Below are 20329 nucleotides of genomic sequence, written 5' to 3'. Positions count from 1 at the left end.
ATCATCATCTATTAGTGGATTGCTCATTCGACAATGACTATGGCACATAGTTTGTTTGTAGTGCAAGTTATCTCCTTTCTCCACCACTGGAAGCAGCCTCTCTATTTCTACGGGGTAAAGGTAAGGTTATCTATATCTTAACCTCCTCAGACCCTACCATAGCTTTTCTATTGGTGGGATTTACTGAGTACGATGATGATAATGATGATGATAATATTGGCGGTTCTAAGAAAGGTAACAACTTTGCCTTTCTTAGAAAAAGGTGTACAAGTGATTTTCTTGGTTGTTATGGTTCTTATGTTTGCTCATAACGACAAACGATTTAACAAATATCAAAATCCACAACAATAATATATTTGAAACAAATACATATTCATTTGGATGAAAAAGGAGAAATCTCATCCAACATTAGATTCTGAATCATGGTGTGATTTCCAATTGTAATTTGTATAGTATTATATTATAATTGGTTGTTCCTAATATCTTAAAAGTAGCTTGGTTTACATGCATAATCTTTGTCGTTATAATAATAACTATAATACGGAGTAGTAAGAGTAACAACAACAACAATGCCCCCAAGGGTATTGTGGAAGTTGATGAACCTAACCAAGTTCTACCTAATCATTCATCTACGCTTATGTGAAAAAGCAGAGACCCAACCTCACACATTCATACCCAAGTCTTATAGGCCGAAATTACAAACCGTTTGAGGAAGCCAAAGAGTTTGCAACGATTTTTTCGTTCAAACAAAGAACCTGAAAGAGAAAGTTGATGGGTGCTACCTATACTCGATAGGGACATCTTGGTGCTAAGAAGTTTTTACTTCACCAAAATAGAGTGTTCTAATCCATCTTTTATAGGTAGGGTAACAATTTTTTTTGAAAAGGAGTATTGTATTAAACACAAGCGACAGTTAATAGAATACATTTTAGGTGTTTATAAAACAAACAAATAAATAATATTAATATTAATATTAATCATTTTCTTTATTTAAACCTAAACCATAGACTCAACCAATAAAGCCAAAGAGTTTAACGTGGAACATGGAGTGGGAAAACACGGCCAATAAAGCCGCGCCAAATTCCACAACCACTACAATTTTGACTTTTCACACATCATCATAAGTCAACATAACGTACTCATTCAACAAACATTCAAACTAAGATTCCTATAAATACCTAGACATAATTTACTTCATCTTCACCAATCCCAATAAATATCTTAGAGAGAGAAACAAATCCCATAAATAGAAACTTTTTAGAGAGAGAAAGCGGGCGACCTGAGAAGTTAACACAAAACAAATGGCATCATCGAAGTTAACGATGGTGGCAACAATTATCGTCATCGCATCGTTTTGTGTGCCATCCGCCGTGGCACAAACCAGGTATTTTAGATATTAAATAATTCAGACAACTTTTTTATTACTTTATTTATAATTAAATAAAGTTTCATGTCGTCCCCTTTATCTATAAAACAATAAAGTTAACTCGATATACTAAAATAACAGCCACGTGGTCGGAGACACATTTGGTTGGAGCGTTCCGAGCGACGGAAACGTCACTTACACCAATTAGGCTTCACGACAAACTTTCGTCGTCGGCGATACTCTTGTGTTCAATTTCGCCACCAGAGCCCACGACGTGGCCGAGGTTTCGCAATCCGCATTCGGCCCATGCACCACCGCCAATACCTTGTCTGATAATCCCACTGGTCCTGCCACCATCGCCTTGACAACAGCAGGTAACCATTACTATATATGCACCGTTGGATCCCATTGCAGCCTTGGTCAGAAACTATCCATCAGTGTTGCTGCATCCAACTCCACCACTCCACCAGCCACCAGTCCACCACCAGCCGCCACCACCACTCCACCACCAGCCGGCAGCACCACGCCATCGTCGCCGCCACCGCCGCCAGCAAATAGTGCATCATCTTTCTCTGCAGTGGTACCCATCACTTTCTTGGCGGCTGCTTTAGCTTTCTTCTACTAGATCACTTTTGATTGGTTGTAGTTTTTTTTTGTGTTGCATATTTATTTTTTGTGATAATAAAAAAGTTTGATTGGATATTTTTGATTGGTGTAATAAAAATGTTTGGTTTGCATTTAATAGTTTTATTTAAGAAAAAAAGGATATAAACAAAACCGTGAGAAGTGGAAAAAATATATTATTTAGAAGGATGCTGCTAAACGTACCTCCTTTCTCTAATTTTACTAAACATACCCCCCTTCTAGTATTTAAGAAATACAATTCAAATCTCTTATTTTCCTTTTTATAATTTGTATACCATATTAGTTATCTTCACCTTCTACAACCACTTTTTACAAATCATCCCACCAATCCACCATAATACATTTAACTTGATATAAATTTGAAAACCCCTTTTGTCATCTTGGTGATTATGTATTCTTTTAGTATTAATATTATAAATATTAATAATATATTTTTTTTAATTTTAATAGTATATATATTTATAATATCCTTATTTTACCTCTTTATCTTTTACAAAATAAACCCGAAATTCCGAAAACCTAAAACCCTAAACCCGAACCCTAAACTCTAAACCCTAAACCCTAAACCCGAAACCCGAAAACCTAAACCCGGACCCTAAACCCTAAACCCTAAACTCTAAACCCGAAACCAACCCGAAAACCTAAACCCGAACCCTAAACCCTAAACCCGAAACCTAAACCCGAAAACCTAAACCCTAAACCCGAACCCTAAAACCTAAACCCGAAACTCGAAATCATAAAAAAAACGCAACTTGTAAAAAAAAATATGAGATCCTTGTTTATGTGCTAATTTGGTAATTATATAATTTCAAGGGTAATATTAAAGTTGGTTTTTCCAGGGGGTATGACAAGCAACCACGGGGGTACATTTAGCCTGACCCTATATAGAATCTTTGAGATTTTATTTGAATTGTTACATCGTTGTTTATGGTTTCTTGGATTATGACATTATGTTTAATTTAGACTAAATAAATGGTTTCTTTGTACCGACAATCCTTCAACTAACAATAATTTACATAATAGGTCTTGTACGAATAATGGTTGGTTAATACTAAGACCATGCGTAGTAGGTGTTTTGAAGGGAGTGCTTCCCACAAAGCGTCGGAAAGGGGAAAGATGTGAAAGGTGGGCTTATTTAAAATAACAATAAGGTAATTAACTGAAGAAGCTCCATCCATTACACCCTTTTTAGCAAGAAAAAAAAAACCTTTTATAGTGACGTAGCGTCACATGGCGCAAACCGTCCCCATAGGGGATCCATCCACTACACATGGTTTAAGACCATGTATAGTGGATGACCTCCTATGGGCATTGTATGTTATGTGACCCCACGTCACCATACGGGGTTATACGAAAAAAGGGTGTGTTGGCAAACCACCCTCCCAATCATTATTAAATTACTAGTTTTTTTTCATTTATTAAAATAAAACAAATCCATATCCAATCACCATGAAGTATTGACCAAACCCTTCAAGATACATAACCGTTGTAGGGGAAGCAACCATACCTCCAAAACCTCCAAAGCGCCCTTGGATGGCGTTCCCAACGTTTTAGAGTGGGGGGTTATGTGTGGGGAAGGCACCCTATTATGGGTGGTCTAATGTGTCGCTTTTAGTTAATAGTAAACGGAAGAGTTTTCTTTCAAATATTACATTACTAATTACATTGAAAGGGGGACTTGGGACGGCTAGCCTTAGACTCTTATATGGTCATTGTGCTTTTTGTCAAATAGGGTGGGAGGTTTAAAGAGGACTATTCTAGATTTTGGGCCAAAGTGATCAAGTTAATACATAGTTGTAACAAGATATAAGAATCGTCCCCATCAAAATTAGTCCGGAGCTGGTAATTAAAGGTACACACGTATATAGAAGACCTTACGTAAGGGGTCGTGTAAAATGGGAGTCCATATGCTAGCTTGATGGTTGGTCAGTTAATGGACGTCTTCCCTAATTTATTTTCCCTTGACAAGGAGATAAAGTCCAAAACAAGGTGATTCCTTGGCTATTGAGTTGGAAGAGGCCTGTGAATATCGGCTTTGAGCGAACAAAAATTCAACAATCTGAAGGTCTTCTTTATTGCATGTAATTTAAGGTGGGTAAGGATAAGCTAATGTGACTGGGTGAAGAAACTTGTGCATTAATAGTTCAATCAATCCCATCGTTGATAATTGATAGTGGCTTACACGAGTAATTATGAACACATTTGGCTAAAGTGGGTGCCTTTAATTAAAGGTTAACATTTTCACACGGCGGTTGCACAAAGCAAAATCCATATAAGGAAGGAGTTATCGAGAAGGGGAGCACAAAAAATTCAATATATGTAATGTGTGGGACGAAATCTAAGTTAGCAAATCACTGGCTAGTATCATACCAATATGTGAAGGGAATCATATAGGCAACATGTGGTTTGTATGATGTGCTCGCAATGGTAATCTCTTACGCAACATATCAGAATTGCCATAATTTCTAGTTGTGTAACTGTTATTAGATACTCCAATTCCATATAACTGGAATTTATAATATTAGATGATTTCTCCAATCTAGCCCGACCCAAACCTATAAACTAACTTCACCTTATATTCATTCATTTGTTTCTTACTAACATGTGACTGTTTGATAGGGCATCAATGCTACTTTGGGTAATCTAATTGAATCTTCTTTTAACACAAAATTTATTCATCAATTGTTCAATACATTTCACCAAAACTACATTTCATTTACTTGTGTGTTAATGGGAAGGTACTATGATCATCCTTAGAAAGCATTTGTGGTTTATGACATTTAAGAGAGCTTAGTGTTGAAGGCATTATCCGAGAGGTGGCCAAGGATATGTGGCATTTAGAATGTCTAGAGAAGCTATCTTTGCATATGGCAAAGATTAAGCATCTTTGGGACGAGATTGTTATGTTGAAACATCTTAAATATCTTGAACTTAATTCTTGGTGGTGTCTTGAGCAATTATCAGAGAATATATACATATTAGAGTGTTTAGAGGAGTTACACATAACGAATTGCACATCCTTACTAGATTTTCCGAGCGGCATATGTGAGATGAAACGTTAAAAACGTTTACATCTCACTTCTTGTCACAAAGTTGAAAAATGGCGAAAGGAACTTGGATGTTTATGTCTTTAGTGGAGTTACACCTAAAGTGTCACACCCCAACCTAAGGCGGAAATGCCGGGGCGCGAACTGATTGATCACAGCTCTCAAGGTACAATCATGCAATAAATTTAAAAGTGACAATATCCATTAATTTAAATTAAATATTCAAATAAATTCAAACAATGTCAAATAACAAAGTACAATCATTAAAGCAAAAACAATTAATGTCAAATTTAGGTATTGATAAATTGGTGTCTTGATAACGTTCTTCTAACTTAAAGCAACATTTATATCCACCAACCTTGCAATCAAGTCAATCTAAAACCTGCATATGCGTATAAAATAAAATAGATTTGTCAACACAAGGTTGAGTGAGTAAAACACTAGTTAATTCAATATAATATAATATGAGAAATGAGCAAACTTTCCTCATGACCTATACAATCAAGCCAAAGCATGTAATATTGCAACCAAATAATGATGAGCGGGCTAAACCGTTGCCATGTGAATCCAGCGTTGGTTACCAAAAAAATGAGTTGCCGGTGAAACCATTGTCATGCGATCGGACACCGGCCACTACGACAGTCCTATGATTATATTAATATGTTAATATGATGGACCTTTCCGAATGCGTTCAAATAAACAAATTAACAAGTAGCAAGTTAAACACATAATTAATAATTAAAATTATACTAATCTAGACACTAAGTAATACTCTAGACCCTTAAACTTAACTTAAACTACTAACCAGTAAGTGAACCGATCGACTCTAGTACAGCTAAGTAAGTCCGGATATCAAACCCACGAGGCTCTTTAAATTACGAAACTAGCAAAAAAGACTCAACTACAAGACACGACAATTTATTAATAATATTTGAGGGGGAATTTAATACTAATAATTAAAACTTAATAATAACTAACTAATGATTACTTTAATCAACTAATAATAAAATATTAAAACCCTAAACCTAATTAATATAATAATAAAACATAATCATAACCTTAAAACTAATTAATTAATAAAACCTTAACCCTAATTACTTTAAACTAATAAACAATTTAGAAAGCTTAGATTAATTCAGATGACAAAGATAACTACCCAAGCCAGAATCCCCAAAGTTACGGTTATTAATTAAATGAAAAACTCAAGTTATGAAACTGGGATCATAAAATAAACCCTTGATAGAAAACCCGAACAGGACCCTTGAACTTCAAGAAGACGCCTATGGATTTCTAACAAGTTTTAAGACTCACCAGTTTTATGGATTAAACTTCCTTACAGTTATTTAATAGCTTATGTCTAAGTACCTTTTATAGCGAAAACCTACCTTACAGCGCGGAATTCAAAGATAGCAAAGCAGACTCAATTAACTTAATAGACTAAGCTGACAATCAAACCTAGACGGACTCCTTACGAAGAACTAAATCTAGCAATCCTGACAAGCAAAGATCTATTAATAGCCTATCACCTTACAGCTTTTTAGGCTAGCAGCTCACTTTTATTTATTTAATTCGTTTTATTGTTTCTAAGATTTTAATCGATATCAATCACAAACTAGTCAAGAACACACAGTAAATGACCTAACAAAATCCTATCCTATGAAACAATCAACAAGGGCAATGTGAAACAATAAATCCAAGTAAACAAAACCAAGCAATCAAACGCATCAATGAAATCAAACTCAACAATTTACTTAGAACATAAAATCCCTAATGAACGAAATCCAAACAAAATCAAACCAAACAAAGGTTCATCACAAGCCTAGGTAGTCTAATAAGTTTAGCCTAACATCTTAAAATTAAAGAAACTAAAATAATAAAGTTCAACAACCAAGCTCATGAATAAAATAATAAATTCAAACTGAATAATGATGATGCTTGGTTGGGTAGGTGTTAAACCTAAATAATCTCGGCTCGAACCAAATACTTTTTCTCCTTGCGGCTTACCAAACCCTCTTGTGGTTGACTTAGACCCTTCTTGATGGCGAACTCTTCTTTCTTTGAATCCTTCGAACAGATTCAACAAGCTTTTTGGTCCCAGTCCCTTTTTTTCCAATAGCTGGCAGGGTACTCTTTATAATATATCTCTGCCCTCACGCTTGTTTCTCAAGTAATTCTCTTAACCGACATAAAGCCCAATAATATTAATCGGCCCTATAGCAAAATTCACATTAATTTGATTTGAAAAAGTGCACGTGACCACAGTTTCTAACTCACCAACTTTGATTTATATTATTATACATAGTTAGTTTATTATTACTTTGCACTTTTATTTATTTTCATTAAATATCATCACATAAATGAAGTTATAACTTTGTAGAACTAATATTAAAAGAAAATTGATGATAAAAATTATACATAACATATTTGAGGGTCACTAATTTGTTAAAAGTTTAATAAATATACTTCGTTTTAGCTCATCAACTCTTAAAACATTTCAAATAACAATATGAGCCACTAAAGTAATTTTCAATAAAAACTAGCTCAAAGTACCAAAAATTATAGGAAATATTCATATAATAATACATATATTTTAGACCACATCACACACACACATATATATACATATATAAACACACACAGACATACATATATATATACACACACACTCATATGATTTAACAAAGGTATGAGAATAAAACTAGTTAACATGTCGGTTACGTTAAAATATTAGATAATTAACCTAATTATATGAATTAATATGTGTTTTTATTGATTTATAAAATTAAAATAACAATTTAACAAAAAAAACCAACAAAAAGCGGCTGGGGGGGAGGGGCTCGAACCCGCGCACCCAGTTGTCCAAAGTGTTAACTCATATGCACCAGCCAACTGGACTGGTGTATAACTCAAGTTTTATACAGAAACAAAAATATTTAAACAGACACTAATAAGAACTAGATCATTTATGAACCTAGCAATTGCAATCGGTCAAATCGTTAAGTGTTTGGCTGATTAACCATGGGGTTATTGTTCTTGGGAACAAGACAAATCAGAAACAATAAAAATTACTTACAATGATGACCGATTGGCTGGTCAGTTTGAATGATATAGCAGTCGTCAAGACATGAATGGGGATTGCTCGTTGCAAGTTATGATAATAAAATTGATCATGAGGCTTCTGCTCACGAGGTCACAGGGACGAAGCAGGCACGATTAATTGAGTTACTTTGCTTCCTAATGATATAATACCTAATTGCTTATAGACGCTTTGGTTAATATAAGTAATTACATATCTAAACGATCTTGATTTCCAAATTACAAGTGTTGGTGTAGTTCGCAAAAGGTAGTATAATGATTTTCCATAATCAATTGCTGAATAAACACGAAGATTAAGGATCAAGAAACAATATGTGTCGCGGGTTTCGTTCAAAAATGGGTCTACGGGTATGTGTTACGGGTTAGGTGGATAGGTTTGATATGATATATTTGTAATCTTAAAACATATAAAAATGCCAAAAAGATTTTTTTTATTATGTATTCGTAGATATTTTACTAAACCTTTGTTTTATTCAAAATCATGGGTTTTGTTGTGAAGGTTGTTCATACAAAGTTCGTTGGAAACCTAGGACTTAAACAGATCATTTATAAGTTGAGGGACTGAAATTGGTATTTTATGAAAAGTCAAGATAAAATAAAATTTCAGGGTTATTCTGCAAATACTTCAAACCAAGGGCATGTTTTGAAAAAAGAACATTCATCTTTGACCCTCAAGAGGTTCTGTGAACGAATCCTATTTTCTCAAAGTTTTGTGCAGCTGTATATGGACAGGTAGATCAAGATCAAGTTTCCTGGGCTGCAGAGACTGAAGTTGCACATGCTGAAGCGCTTAAAAGAACACGAGAACGTGACAGTTGGCGGTTGAACTTAAAAATGAACTGATCGTGTCTGAAGATCAGTCGAAGGACAAAGCAAAGAAACAAATCGGCCCAAGAAAGTCAATAAAAGAAAATTAGATGTCGAGCCTCCCCGCATCTGGTGTTTCTAAAATTTGTCGTTGCCGATCCTTCCCAGAAAATAAGACTGAAGTTCAAGTTTTCAAGAATGGAAAATAAAGAATTATACAAGATCCAGTCTAGTTCAAGTTTTCAAGAATGGAAAATAAAGAATTATATAAGACTGAAGTTCAAGTTTTCAAGAATGGAAAATAAAAAATTAGATTGATGCTTTTGAATATAGTGTATTAAGTTTAAAAGAATATATAAAGCTTGAATAATTTAATCGCATGCAAGGCATTAGGTTAAAAGGGGTACGTTTCCACTTTCCGGTTAATGTGAAATAATTGTATCACCTAAACGAATATATATTACAGCTAAACGTTAACTGCCTTACTATTTATATAGTGAGTGAGTGAATGTATCATTTTTTATTATCCAGATGTCATTCTCTTTTAAAATATATTTTATTATTCCCAAAAAGCTTTAGTCATTTTGATATTCGTAGAAAAGTTGACGCAAAATTTATAGCATTTTCTCAAAATATATACACAATCATGGGTGGTAATCTTGACTTATGGGTTGAATGAGTTGTAACAAATGTATAAGATGGGTCAAAATGGGTCAAACTAAAAAATGAAAATGATTGAAACGGGTCAAAACGGGTTGACATTTCTCGAGTTTCTTTCTTTTTTTTTTCTTTTTCTTTTATATATGGAACGAGAAAAACGGAGGAAACTTTTTGGTATTTTTACTTTTTAAGTTTTTTATTTATATTTCGAGTTATAATTTTTTAGTTATTGTTTTTGAATTTTTCGGTGAGAGTTTTGAAATAGGTCAAAATGGGTTGATATTTCAAACCCACTCATCAAAAAATTAAAAAAAAATAATTAAAAAATTATAACTCGAAATATAAATCGAAACCTTAAAAAGTAAAAATACCAAAATGTTTCTTCATTTTTTCCTGTTCCATAAAAAAAATAACTTGAGAAATGTCAACCCGTTTTGACCCGTTTCAATCATTTTCTTTTTTTAGTTTGACTTATTCTGACCCATCTTATACATTTGGATACAACTCATTCAACCCATGGGTCAAGATTGCCACCCATTCTCTATTAAGGTCTGAGTACGTGTTACAAACTTGTTCATATATATCTAATACTTGTGAACTATTTGTCTATTTATTACATGTAATTCAACTAGTTTATCGACGATAGCTAGAGATATCAAACAACAGGAAAACAATAACGTTAGATACTTATAGTTATTGATAACTCAACACGTCGGGTTTGGATCACCACATGACCGACAATGTATTCTGGTTCATCCTCAGAGAATATAACAGATGTTTAGTTAATAAGAGAATACACTATTAGCAAAAATTGGTTTTCATCAACAAATCACTGACGGATAGTTCAAACCATAAAAGACATTTGAAGACACATTTTATAATCCATCATAAATCCTCCATTCCCCTATGATTTGAAAGAATCATAAAATCTAAATTTATAAAAACTATAACTAATTTATTTCAAAGACACTTTTCATTTCAACCAAATGAACATCTTTTGTTCGGGTTATTATAATATAAATTTTAGTACTAAACCACTTAATACCTAATACCACAATAATACCATTACAGTTTACACATTCCATACCCGCTACAATTTTGACTTTACAACTCACTATAAGTCAACATTATATTTCTACCTTTTGTAACTCCAACCATTCCACCACCCTATAAAGTATAAATACATACTCAAACAACACCCTTCATCACCTTATCAAACCACCATCAATCTCAAAACTCAAAAAACAAAACATAAATGGCTGGACTAATGAAGTCAACAGTGGTTGTATTGGTGGTCATTATGGTTGCATCTTGCCAACTTCAGTCCACGGTGGCACAAACAAGGTATGTTTCATATTAAGTTAAAGGACTATTGGTTTTTATTGGTCCCAAGTATTTCATTTTTGCCGACGCTGGTCCCAACTATCACTTTAACTGCCAACGATCCCAACTTTCACACATGTGTCTGCCACCAGTCCACGACTAACCGAGTACTAACTCCGTTATGTTTTAGATGACGTGTCCATCCTACGTGTTAAAAAACCTTGACGTGGCTGCCTGCGTGTATATTAATAACAAAAAACCCAATTTATATGTGTTGATTGGCAGCCTCACCAAACTCTCCGACCGAGACACCCTCTCCGTCGCCTCAACTGAACTCGAGTATTAGGTTTTGTAACCTAATACATAAAAAGTAGTTAGTGTAATTTATGCATAAGCATTTAACCGATTTATTAAAATAACAGGCACATCGTCGGTGACACCTTGGGCTGGACCATACCCCCGAATGGTGCCGCCACTTACACAACCTGGGCCTCTCAACGAAACTTCACTGTCGGCGACACACTCGTTTTTAACTTCACCAACGGATTGCATAACGTGGCTGAAGTGTCTCCAGCGGCTTACGAGCCATGCACCACTGCCAACACCCTCTCACTCAACCCCAACGGCCCTGCCACGGTCAAATTAACCCGCCCTGGGACCCACTACTATATCTGTACTGCTATAAGTCATTGTCAACTTGGTCAAAAGTTAACTATCAATGTCTTTAAAGTAACCACAACTGCCAACACTCCTGATCAATCAGCAATACCACTATCTCCACCGTCTACTATTGCTACCGCTCCATCTGCCTTTGAGTTAGCTCCATCCGGAAGCCTTATTCCACCGTCATTAAGCACGGCTCCATCTTTCGCTGCGGTGGTGCCGGTCACTTTATTGGCAGTTGCTTTGGCATTCTTTCACTAAATTATTTTGGCTGATGGAGTTTAATCTTTTTCTTGATGTTTTATGAATTTGTGGCTCTTTTGTTATTGGTTTTTTTCGTTGTGTTGTTTGTATAAGGTTAATAAATAAAGTTTACATATGTGTTTCTTTTCTGGTATAATTCTTTATTTATTTTCACAAAAACAAAATTTTTTAAGAGTGTTACAAACACAGAATCTCTCAAGAACAATATGGACTGTGAAGAGGTATGTACCCGCCTCAACACCGAGCGAGGCGGGTCAACCCACAAAGACACAGACAAGTGGCTTGAAATCAAGACATTAAGAAGTCACAAAGCCAAAACCTATGCACATGGCGCATATCACATATGCTCATGCATCACATGCTCAGGCATCATATGCCCAGGCACCACACATGCTCAGGCATCATATGCCCAGGCACACATATGCTCGCGCATCACATATGCTCACGCATATCACATATGCGCGCGGCGCATCAGCGCGCGGCGCATATCACATGCTCGTGCATATCACATCTGCGCATGAAACATCTGCGCGTGAGAATAAAGAGAAGACCTCGCGCATCCTCAGGATTGGCGCATATCACACATGCACATAATCAACCTCGTCCTTATCCAAATCAGGATTAGGGCAACCTTGATTGTGCACGTCAGACAACCTTCCAGAAGGTATCTTTTTAAGGAATAAGAATATGCTGATGTTGACAGCTGCCAAATGAAAGGTGGACAACCCAGCATAACACATGTGCTACCACGTGATTATAACCAATGAGAAAGCACCAGGTGTCCCAAAGGACACGTGGCGCAGAGCAATTGGAGGAGGCCAACAAGGCTGAGCCCAATCAGTGGAAATCCTAGCACTATAAATACAGCATCAACTCCACAAGGAGAGACACTCAATCATTCACAGTTACAGACAGTAACACATTCATATCACATTCAATCATATTCAATCACATTCAATCACAGACAGTTACATCCAGTAACACAATCACACAGAGTATTCAGCTATTAAGCAATACCCTCCAAATTCCTTACTCTCACATATTATTATCTTCTCCACAAATACTTATTCTCACACCGGAGGGTTACCCCAAAGAGGACCCCTCTGTCCCTTTCTGAGGGGTAAGTTAACGGTGCTGTTCATTTTGTAGGTGGAAGAACCCAGATCCAAGAAAACCATCGGTGAAATAGTATAATCACACCCGAGGAAAGTAGATCGTCTACCAGTGAGTCGATCCACGCTTCTTCATTGGCGCCATCCACTGTTACAACGGCAATCAGATCTCATCAGATCTATATATAAAAAAAAAAATCACCATGGTTTCTGGCGTTCATAACGTTGATCAAGTTCTGGAGGATATTGAACGTGAGGATGTTAATGAGGGACAACAGTTTCTGAGGGGGCCGCGTGATTCTACGCGCACCACCAGTAACCGTCCCTTCATCACAACTCCTCACGGCCAGACTGAAACTCCTCCAGACGATCTCACGTTACAAAATCTTGCCGGCGCGAAACAAAAAGGACCAATGGGTCCAGAAGATGAAACAAATGATCCTAAAGAATGGCTCATAAACGAGCAGCGGCGTCTAATGGACAAGTATAATGAGATGGTCAAACAGAAAAAGCTAGCCGACTTAACACAAAGGCAAGCGCTTGATAAGCAAACTGTTCATGGAACAAAAAGGCCGCGCGCGCCGGAAGAAGGACATTCTGTTCACACTGCACATACTGAGTTCAGTGATGAAGAAGTGCACAGCATGAGGAAGACGCGAGATACTCATGCAGGAGGCTCACAGCTCCGCGCGCCTGTGAACATGGCGCCTGGAGCCAGAGCCGATCTGGATCTGCACATGCCGTACAGCCCACCAGTTAGAGGGCAAGTGGACGTAACCACACCGTACAGACCAGCCATCTTGGTGAAACATTCAAAGTTCACTGAGCGCATCGCTAAGGCGCCCATTCAGCACAAAACCAAGATGCCAAGTGGTTTGGGTAAATATGACGGCACAACAGATCCAGACGATTTCTTGCAAGGTTTATACAACACGGGAAACCTAGAGAGCTGGACGATGCCAACATGGTGTCACATGTTTGCTCGGTGCCTCACGGGCGCGGCGCGTGTCTGGTTCGAGAGCTTGCCGACTGGGCAAATTGATGGGTTCGAGGAACTATTGGAGAAGTTCCAAGCCCACTTCGTACAGCAGCGCAGACACACGCGCGACCCTGATGACATCATGCACTGCGTGCGCAGGAATGATGAAACGATTGAAGAGTACATCACTCGTTTCAATCAAGGGTCTCTGGCAATCGGAGGTATAACTGAGCAACTCCTGCGCGTGGCCTTTATACAAGGCGCGCGCAGTGATCAACTCCGCCGAGCTCTCGTAAGCAGAGATGGCATGCCCACCACTTGGGCAAAACTAATGGAAGCATCGCGAGTCTTCGCGAGAAACGAAAAACAAATTGCCCAAGATAGGGCAAGAGAAAGAGCGCATCAAGCTGAGTCACCGCGCAGCAAAGAAAAGAGGGGCAAGCAGAACTCTGTATGGTCCAGGTTGCAACCAACCAGTTTTTCTTCCGCAGAAAAGCAGGCGCAATCAAGCTCACCCCAGCCCCAAAAAGATGTTCGTAATCGCGGGGAGGGTGACAGGAGGGAAGGCGGTAGAGATCCTAACAGACCTCTGCCAAGAATATGGACTCCCCTCACTAAAACGCCTTCGCAGGTGTTAAACACTGAGAATGTCCATTTCAAAAGCCCCAAGCCACTACACTACAAGGGACCATCAGACAGTGGCAAGTACTGTGAGTTTCACAAGTCCACAGGACACAACACTGATGCATGCCACCACTTGAAGGATGCAATTGAAAAGGACGTGAAATCAGGCAAGCTGGCTCACCTGGTAAAAAACTCAAGACCAGAAAATGAACAACCAGAAGGAGCCTCTGCCAGCAAAAAGTACAAAAGAATCTGTGTAGCCGAGGGAGGAAGGCAAGGGCAAACATCAAGAAAGAGAAGCGCGCAAATACAAGGAGATTGGCGCGAGCAACAAGTAATCTTCCCAAGAATCAGGGGAGGCCCTTCCATCAGCAGTCCTCTTGTTATCACTACACACATTGCTCATTACGAGGTGTCAAAAGTTCTGGTGGACACTGGTAGCGAATCAGACATAATGTATGAGCAATGTTTCAGGAAACTGGATCCGGCAGACCAAGCAAGGCTTGAAATTGTGAATGCGCCGATCTCTGGTGTTTCCAATGAAATCATTCATCCACTAGGTCAAATACAATTTGAGCTAACTATGGGGGATGAGAAACACAAGCGAGCCGAAGTTGTTAACTTCTTGGTCTTGCCCACCACTTCTTGCCACATTATGATCTTGGGTAGGGGAACGATTGCCCAATTTAACGCCATACCGTCGCCAGCGCACGGCGCGTTGGGGTTCCCAACACCAACAGGTGTAACTTTTGTATACCGAGATCATTTGTGCGCAGTGACAAGTACTCCGCGGGAGGGGAGAATGAAAATTCCAATGGCAGAAAACGCGCCAGAGGAATGGATTCTCAACCCGAAATTCCCGGAGCAAAAAATCACAATTGGCGCTACGTTATCAGACGACACGAGGCTGAGAATGAAAAGGTTGCTCACAGCATATATGTCGGTCTTCGCGTGGCAACACTCTGATATGACTGGGGTTCCGCGCGACCTGGCGCAGCATTCTCTAAACACCTTCAAGTCTGTAGAGCCAATTGCTCAAAAGAAGAGGATCATGGGGGATGAAAAGGCGAGGGCCATGAATGAGCAGGTTGAGGATCTACTGCGCGCAAACATCATTCGCCCGATACGATACCAGACGTGGGTAGCCAATCCTGTGATGGTAAAGAAAAGTAACGGGTCGTGGAGGATGTGCATTGACTTCAAGGACCTCAACAAAGCGTGCCCAAAGGATTGTTACCCCCTACCAAACATCGATGCAAAGGTGGACTCCGTGGCGCCATTCAAGCTAAAATGTTTTCTGGATGCCTACAAAGGCTATCACCAGATTCAAATGGCACCACAAGACGAGGACAAGACCGCATTTAGAACCGACAAGGGTGTTTTTTGCTACACAAAAATGCCCTTTGGTTTGAAGAATGCGGGCGCCACCTACCAAAGGCTTATGGATGCCGTTTTCAGCGAGCAAATCGGAAGAAACCTAGAAGTCTATGTGGATGATTTGGTGATCAAGATCAGGGAGGAAAAGCAAATGCTCAAAGACATCGAAGAAACCCTTGGGCGCCTAAAGGAAGTTAACATGAAGCTCAATCCGAGCAAATGTACTTTCGGCGTACTAGAGGGAAAATTTCTAGGTGTAATGGTCACCAAGGATGGTTTCAAGGTGAACCCTGAGAAGGTGGAGGCCATCCTTGACATGCCCTCGCCATCCACCATGAAAGAAGTTCAGAAGCTGAATGGTAGATTGGTTTCAATCAACAGGTTCCTAGCGAACCATGCAACCAAATCTACCCCGTTTGTCAACACATTGAGGAATTGCTTAAAGAAAAGCCAATTCAAATGGACTCCTGAGGCCGAGCAAGCTTTCAAGGAGATAAAAGAATGTTTGATAAATCTGCCCGCGCTCACAGCTCCTCTTCCTGGTGAAACTTTGACATTATACCTATCAGCAGGAGAGCGCGCCATCGGCGCAGTATTATTGGTGGATCGCAACGGAATCCAAACGCCAATATACTATGTGAGTCGGGTGCTGACAGATCCTGAGACGCGCTACTCCATCATGGAAAAGTTAGTTTTATCACTAACACACGCGTCGCGCAAGCTTCATAGATATTTCAATGGTCATCCCATTGAAGTTCTGACTGGTTACAACATCCAGCAAGTCTTGCGGCGCCCCGCGCTCTCAGGAAGGTTGACAAAGTGGGCGCTGGAATTAGGAGAGCACACGATCTCCTATAAGCCCCGTCCAGCAATAAAGGGACAAGTCTTGGCTGATTTCATTGCAGAAGTCCCAGAAGGAAGAATTGAAGAGGCTCAGCGCGAGGTAGACCCTCCGCGAGCCAATGATGAAGAAAATGTTTGGAGATTGTTCACTGACGGAGCTTCAAACAATGAAGGTTCCGGCGCAGGTCTCAAACTGGTGGATCCAGAGAATCATGAATATACTTACGCCATCAGGTTGGACTTCAAGAGCACCAACAATGAGGCTGAGTATGAAGCCCTGCTGGCTGGCCTGCGCATCGCGCACAAATTCGGGGTTAAAAAGCTAGAGGCCCATGTTGATTCATACTTGGTAGCAGCACAGGTCAATGGCCTTTATGATGCCAAGGAAAACACCATGCCTCTATATCTAGAGCAGGCAAAAAAGCTCATCGAGCAATTTGACTGCTTCAGAATCATTCATATTCCGCGCAGTGAAAACAAATCTGCAGACGCGCTGAGTAAGATGGCATCAACCAGTTTTGATCACTTTGGCAAAGATGTCAGGGTAGAAGTAATGAGCAACCCGTCGGTGGTAGCGAAGTCTGTCCTGGTAACTCACACAACCCCTTCATCATGGATAACTCCAATAATGGAATTCTTGAAGGAGGGAAAGGTACCAGATGATCGCGCGCAAGCGAGGAAGATAAGACACAAGGCGCAGAACTATGAACTGCTTGACGGTACATTATATCGACGCTCTTATCTTGGGCCGCTCATGAAATGCCTAGATGCTGAGGAAGCAAGCTATGTGATCAGAGAGATACACGAAGGAATCTGTGGAATTCATGCTGGCCCGCGCATGGTGGTTGCCAAGGCAATGAGCGCAGGCTACTATTGGCCAGGCATGTACTTGGACGCTTTAAAAGAGATCCAAAAATGCAAAGCATGTCAGAGCTATGCGCCAAACACCATGCGGCCAAAGAACAATTTGATTCCAGTGACCTCTGCATGGCCTTTCCACAAATGGGCAATCGACATTGTGGGTCCCCTACCGCAAGCGCCTGGGCGAGTAAAATTTTTGGTAGTGGCAGTAGACTATTTCACAAAATGGGTTGAAGCCAAGCCACTAGCAAAAATCACAGCCGAAGTGATGAAGCAGTTTATCTGGAGCCACATCATATGCCGTTTTGGCTTGCCCATGGAAATTGTGAGCGATAATGGCAAGCAATTCACTGACAAGAAGATATCCAGCTGGCTCAAGGAATTGCGCATCAACCAAATTTTCACTTCAGTTTATCACCCTCAGGGGAATGGACAAGTGGAACGCGCGAACCAAAGCTTGTTAAATGGGCTGAAGAAAAGGTTGGAAGGAGAATCCCATTCTTGGGTCGAAGAGCTACCTAATGTCCTGTGGGCACACAGGACATTAAGCAAAACCAGCAATGGCGAATCCCCGTTCAGCCTAACCTATGGAACAGAGGCAATGATTCCAGCAGAAGTTGGATGCCCATCCCATAGAGTGCTCATGATGAGCAAGATTGATAACGAGCGCGAAAGAAGGTTGGATCTCAAATTACTTGAAGGGCGCAGAGAGGCGGCTATCATCAGTGAAGCCAAGTACAAGAAAAAGCTGAAAAAATATTACAACCAGCGCGTGAAAGAATGCCACTTCAAGAAAAATGATTTTGTCCTTCGAAACAATGAAGCAAGCCGCGCGATACCCCCGGGAAAAATGTCCCCCAATTGGGAGGGACCATATCAAGTCTTGGAAGAATTGGGAATAGGCGCATACGCCTTAAAAGATTTGAATGGAAAGAAGATCCCGCGCGCATGGAACGCGGCACAGCTTAGAAAATGTTTCATGTAAAAATTGTCAAGTTTGTAATCAAGGCTTGATAAGCCATTATAAATGATGATACGCGCTATTTTCTCTTAATGTGGATTCTATCACCTTTTGCATACATGTTTCACACTTCCCTTTATTAGTTTTGAGCAATATGACAACATTGTATTGACATCAAAACGAAATAAAAATGAAGTAAAACATACATGCGCGAGCTTCAAGCTCAAACGCGTTAACGAGTCTTAACTCTAAAACGTCAGGGCCTTAGCCCAATTCTATCACCTTTTGCATACATGTTTCACACTTCCCTTTATTGATTTTGAGCAATATGATAACATTGTATTGACGTCAAAACGAAATAAAACGAAGTAAAACATACATGCGCGAGCTTCAAGCTCAAACGCGTTAAAGAGTCTTAACTCTAAAACGTCAGGGCCTTAGCCCAATAATATGAGCCTTAGCTCAGGGCCTTAGCCCAATAATGTGAGCCTTAGCTCAAATCACTCACAACATCCATCCTACATGCTGCGCAGACTGACCATAAATACCTAAGCACAACTAAGGCAAAGCGAATGCCAAAACATAGTTGTTAAGGTCTCAGGTCGAGGTCGCGCATAAAATTGTAATGGATATCTGAGTAACACATTGACGCGTAAGGCTAAAAAACTCATAATTCCATACACGCGCGATAACGTCGCGCAAAAGAGGAATAATAAAAACGCCAACACACGTGTCAACATAATCAAGATGTGGCAAAATCACTTACAATATGACAAGGGTTAAGTATAATAAATTCCTTACAACCTTGTTCTTATTCCAACGTGCAAGCATATCTTATATTCAACAAGCAAACATGCGATATAAAGAGATCAATGGGGAATGCGCAAGATGCGAAGAAGGGAAAATCAAAATTTCATTCCAAAGCGTTGAAATTTACAAGTTTACAAGATGAGATACAAACTACAAATAAAAAAAAAACATGAAGGGCTTCTCAAGTCTCCACGTTGACATCAGCCTCTTCATTATCCTCATCCTCGCCCTCAGCATCTGGCGCAGCCTGCTCCTCATCATCTCCAAACTGACCATAGTCAAGTTGTTCATCTTGAATGGAGTCTTCGAGCGCGACAGTGTCAGGAGCGGATCCTTTGGCCACGCCAGAGCCGCTAGCAACGCCAGCATTCGCCGCGCCATCATCGCCGCCGCCAGCCCCTTCGCACTCGTCAAGTAATTTCTTTAGCGCGACGAGATCGGGCTGGTCAGCAAGCGCGGATATCTGCAAATCATAAGCAAAAATATGAGTACAAAAAGACTTAGAAAATAAGTCAAGGTAATCTCATTAAGGCTAAAATACCTGCGCAAGGATGGGAATGGGAGTATTCATATATTTCTCCCCCATCGCGGCCATTTCCGCGCAGGCCGCGTCGCTCTGATAAGGGTACTCGGATGGGTTCTTCTTCAACATGCCATATTCGTAACCATCCGTGAACCCTTCAGCTCGGCCCACCAAGCGCGCGGCAGCGTTGCAATCCATCACCAGGGCCTGAAACTCGCCTGAGTATTTCATCGCGTAAGCGCAACGAGTCATGCCCTGTGAGATCAGCCATTGGCGATCCTGCGCGAGGCCAGCAACAGACGTCTCGAGGGCAGGAACCTGAGAGTTTAATAACTCAACAGTTTCCTTAGTCTTTTTCAGCTCCTCTT

The 20329-nt window shown here is 39.7% G+C and overlaps 1 protein-coding gene and 1 pseudogene across 2 annotated transcripts; both read left to right on the top strand.

The window, feature by feature from the left end:
• Positions 1-1021: 1021 nt before the first annotated feature.
• LOC143564047 (stellacyanin-like) lies at positions 1022-2108 on the top strand (annotated as a pseudogene). Its single transcript, XR_013140777.1, has 2 exons — positions 1022-1384; positions 1508-2108. The product of XR_013140777.1 is annotated as a stellacyanin-like (transcript).
• An 8751-nt stretch (positions 2109-10859) lies between these two features.
• On the top strand, positions 10860-11943 carry LOC143564046 (mavicyanin-like). Its single transcript, XM_077051441.1, has 2 exons — positions 10860-10965; positions 11367-11943. Exons 1-2 carry the CDS (start codon positions 10877-10879, stop codon positions 11866-11868), a joined length of 591 nt encoding a protein of 196 aa, XP_076907556.1. The 5' UTR covers positions 10860-10876; the 3' UTR covers positions 11869-11943.
• The last annotated feature ends 8386 nt before the right edge of the window (positions 11944-20329 follow it).

Source organism: Bidens hawaiensis, unplaced genomic scaffold (assembly GCF_021521415.1).
Source record: "Bidens hawaiensis isolate Kalapana, Puna unplaced genomic scaffold, B.hawaiensis_p1.1 tig00021698_1, whole genome shotgun sequence".
Classification (NCBI taxonomy): Eukaryota; Viridiplantae; Streptophyta; class Magnoliopsida; order Asterales; family Asteraceae; genus Bidens; species Bidens hawaiensis.
The sequence above is the reverse complement of the archived record's forward strand: the minus strand, read 5'-3'. Positions and strand labels throughout refer to the sequence as shown.